Source organism: Echinops telfairi, unplaced genomic scaffold (genome assembly GCF_000313985.2).
Source record: "Echinops telfairi isolate 266 unplaced genomic scaffold, ASM31398v2 ScPeMD7_1713;HRSCAF=2227, whole genome shotgun sequence".
Taxonomy (NCBI): Eukaryota; Metazoa; Chordata; class Mammalia; order Afrosoricida; family Tenrecidae; genus Echinops; species Echinops telfairi.
The window spans coordinates 19,866,998-19,871,464 of record NW_022105611.1 but is presented as its reverse complement, the minus strand read 5'-3'; the positions used below and the strand labels follow the sequence as shown (position 1 = coordinate 19,871,464).

General features: G+C 43.2%; 1 protein-coding gene across 1 annotated transcript in view; it reads left to right on the top strand.

The window, feature by feature from the left end:
- The first annotated feature begins 236 nt into the window (after positions 1–236).
- The window catches only part of MRPL48 (mitochondrial ribosomal protein L48), a 50,334-nt gene continuing 46,103 nt past the window's right edge, over positions 237–4,467 (top strand). The window contains exon 1 of the mRNA XM_045293228.1: positions 237–367. Coding sequence (XP_045149163.1) covers positions 347–367 — 21 coding nt within the window. The 5' untranslated portion in view covers positions 237–346. The remainder of the gene's footprint in view (positions 368–4,467) is intronic.

The following is a 4,467-nucleotide window of genomic DNA, read 5'->3' as shown; positions in this document are numbered from 1 at the left end:
ATGTTCCGTTGTTCCGGGAACCGTCACTGTCATTCCGCGGCACCCAACAACGTGGTTGGTGAAAACTAGCGGAGCGCTGTGCAGAGTCCCGGGGCAGCACAGAGAAGGCAATTATTCTGCCTGGGCAAACAGCCCTGGAAGCGACCCTTGACTGGAGTGGGGGTGGAGTTTGGCGTGACATCTCCGGAGCTTCCGGAACCAAAGTGCTGCGGGATCGAGCGCGGCTCGGTGCAATCTCTTTACCGGCCCGATCAAAGCCGTTCCGTCAGTCTGCTCCGCCTTCCGGGATCCGTGCCCGCCCGAGTGGACGTTCGGCTGGCATCTTTATAGGCAGTAGCAACGAAGGATGAGCGGAGGCCTAGGAAAGGTAACGGAAGTCCCCCGCGCAAGGGGCGCGAGGGTGGAAGGAGGGACCAGCTGGACTGGCGCGTGCCGACCTCGCTGCCGCCGCTCCGCGGACATCCGGGTCAGACTGGCGAGAAGCCTTCCCGGCAGCCTTTGCGCTCTGTTGCGCGTCAGGGCCTGCGCTCCCTCTCCTGCTCACCGGGTGCCCTCGGCCACCTTTTCCGTTGAGACGCTCATTGCCCATTGACCGGGGAAGCGGCAGGCCGAGCACTCAGGCATCACGATACCAGCACCTGGCCCAGAAATTTCGCATGACCTTGGGCTGGTCATCTGAGTTTTACATTATCATCAGAGAGCAATTACTTCTGAGAATGTCGTTTTGGCTTGGTGAACTGATTGGCATGTGAGGCTTCTTGGTGATGAAAAAGTAGTGATGAACCGCATTTTCACTTCCAAAACTTTATTCACGTGACTGTCCCAAGACCGTGTGAACACCGTGACTGCATCCAGATTTCAGTTGTGTTCTTTCCGTTGACCCAGCTGGGCCAATTAATGGCTCGTTTTAGCCGTTTATGTTACAAGGTCAACTCGTGTATTAATTGTAGAAATTATTTCCCGGAAGCATAGTACAGCACAATCATTGCTGCTCATTCATGCCCTTATAATGTTTCTAGGTTTGAGTTTTCTTAAGGACCCAAGCCTTACTGTATCATTTGTTATTGTTCACGTTAGCCAATTAGGTTTGGGGTAGAAGGGGAAAAAAGAGATAGTTTCAAAATTCCATTGCTTGAAGATGGTCAGATGTGTGTTACGCTCCTGCTTTTATTTGCTTTGGTTCTGAAGAAGGCTGGAAGAAAGGGGTGGTTTATTTAGGACACCTGTTTCCAACCATTGGTTACACCAGGGGAGCCCATACAGAGCCCCTCCGTGTGTGATGCCCCTTACCGCTGCCTCTGCTACCCTGATTTTCCTCCTCCATTCTGCCAAGTGCTCTGGCCATTTGCTCTCCTTATTTCCCAAATGTTGTACTATTTCCTTGATTCTTACTCTTGTGCCTTCTCACCCAAATGTTTCATTCTCAGAGGTTCATCTTTTCCATACACCATTCTGATCATCCTGTCAGAAGTGCCTGTTAATTTTCTGAATTCCTAGCAGGGATCATCTTTTGATACTTAATTACTGTCAGCAGTCTTGTAACCATCTTTGCCACAGTCTGTCTTGAATTATTCATTAATAGTGTATGTTTATTAGGAACGCTCATGGGAATTGCATGAGATACGGGTTCTGCCCCTTACTAGCTGTGTGACCGTGGGCAGCCCATTTTACCTCTCTCTAAAAAGGCCATTGATGCCCACTTCATGGCATTGTAAAGATTATAGAAGACAATGTAAGAGGCTCTTGTAAGCTTTTAAAGGAATATGTAAGACTATTCATATTCTACATCTACTACATGCCTTTTAATTTGCATGATTTCATAAGATTTTCACAATATTACCAGACAGTCCTGGCACATAACAGAGGAGAAAACAGAAGCTCCAGGAATGGAGTCTAGTAAATAATAGGTTCTCAAATATTTTACAGAATAAGTGACTTGCTTATAGATCATATATATAGCCTTTAAGTGGTGGTACTGAGACCGGAGACTCGGTTTTCTTTCTTTCTTTTACCCTTTTCACAACAGGTTGATTTTATTGATTATAATAATCACAATAGGTATCCCTTTTGCTGTCAGATATGGACTCTATTGGGTCCACTGTAAAACCATCAGGCTGTTGAGGATCTCTGGACCTCTCTATGTGCCTGGGGTTACTACATGTAGTGCTGGAGTCCACCTGAGACTTGCTTTTGGTCTAATTGATTCAGTCTCTTTTGTTTTGCCCTCCTTATCAGCTGGTGATAACATACAAATATCATTGGTCTGACTGCTCCTTTATGCTTTCTTGAAGGGTTACTAGTATCTGGGGCATTTCTGCTGACACATGCACAAGGGATGAGTTTTTTTCTCAGTGAGGTCTTCTGAGCCTTGCTGTATGACTTCCATTGAGCAGACCTCTTCTCTGTCCTTTTTTCCCTGTGCTTTTGAATGGCTGATTGTTTTGTGCTGGTTGTTGGCTATTCCGGGTTTGTGGTAGTTGGGCTGGTCCTTGAGGACTCATGGTGGTCAGCTGTTCCTTACTATTGCTGGTCAGTGCTTTCTTTGCTTGGAGGGGGCTGTTCCGCACTTGTAGTTGGTTGTTGTATGGAAGAGCTAAGCTCATCTCATTGGCAGGCCACCTCATACATGTTGATGCCAGCCTGAGCACCTACTGTTCCCAGATGTACTCCTTGGGGCCTACACTTTCTACCTCCTAAGTATTTCACACTTTCATAGTAATGCAGGTTTTCCTCATCTGTGCAACGAGAAATGAAACCTCTGCACTTTCCATTTGTCAGCTCTTGTATGTGATTCATACAACCAATTATATTTATCTCACATTGTAATGTAGGAAATAATTTGCACATCTAACTTCTTCACTAGAAGGATTTACAGGAAAGGAGCTGTATTTTCTTCATACACTTAGCCCATGATGTATCTGGTCTAAATAGGTACCTGACAGGTGTTAAATAAGTAAATAAATGAACAAATGTTGATACTACATAGGAAGTACATAGTTGAGCTTTTTCCTTGCGACCCTAGGAAGTTTTGGGTTCAGATTATCGTGCATTTTAGATGGGTGAGAAGCCCTGTTTTGCTTGCATAAAGTTAGGTGGAATCATAAATTTTTGTGTGTCAAAGAGTAGTACAGCAAGATGGGTTTGGTTAAGGTATTAATTCTGATACTCATAATACTTGAGAAAAAAATATTGATCAATAGAGATGGCAGGATGGTGTCTGTGGAAGTCAGAATGCACCAGGGAATGGATACAGACTCATTTTTCTGAGAATAGATGACCCTGAAGTGTCTAACTCGCAGTTGGATGTCACTTGCCCTGAGATTATTACTCTTTTCCCAGACATTACCATTCTTGAACCATATGGTGGTGATCACAAAAGATATATGCCACAACAGGCATATGCCTACTATATTAGCCCAGAAGTAGCAGCCCTGGGGACTCATATAAAAGATAAGGTGTTTTCTGGTAAAAATGAAGGCTAAAATGGACCAGAGTTTCTGTGAACAAATAGCAGTGAGTGTTGAAGCCAATTAGTAGGATGCCAGGAGAACTAGATGGTTCCATTTATCACTACCAAGTGCTCTGGAAAGGATCACATTAGAAAGTCCTGAGTAGAATGGGAGAAAAACATGGAACAGAACTGGAAGTCATACAAGAGACCAAGCCAGTTTGGAACTGAACTCACCCCTGTATGAGAATAATCTACCAGTTCAGCTCAAAAGGGCAGCATTTACCCCAAGACAAAGTTCAGAGTATTAGGAAAGCATGGATAATGAAAACAAGAAGTCTCCGGAGGAAGTGAGATAAGTTATGGTTTGTTGGGAGGATTTCAGTGAATAAGTTGAATTTTAATGTATATGAATTGAATATAATTTTACCTAATTAAAACGCTGTAACAATAAACTGAGACCTTGACACGAAAAAAAAAAAAAAATTTTACCTAATTAAGATAAAAAAAAAGAATTAGGAGACCTCCAGTGGCATAGTGGATTTACCTACTGAACTGCTAACTGAAAATTCAGCAGTTTGAATCCACCATTTGCTTTGTGAGAGAAACATGAGGCTGTATATTCCTGTAAAGATTTATTAAAATCTCAGAATCCCAAAGGGGCAGTACTACTCTGTCTTCAAAGAGCATTATGAACTGGAATTGACTCGATAACAGTAGGGTAAGAGGACATAAATTTTAGAATACCTAAAGGAAAGAACAAAAGTCCAGGAAAGTTATTTCCTGATTATGTCTATACTGTAAGTTCAGGAGGACAGGGACATTTTTCTATCTTGTTTATGGTTTTATTGTTAGCACCAGTCACACAATTAAGGTACTCAATACATATTCTTTAATAAATGAGCTGAATAATCACCACCACCATTATCACCACTGTTAGAGTTTTGAACATTAAACATACACCTTGTACTTGCTAATCCCTTTTCAGGTAATGCCTAATCATGTCAAACATTCCCCCC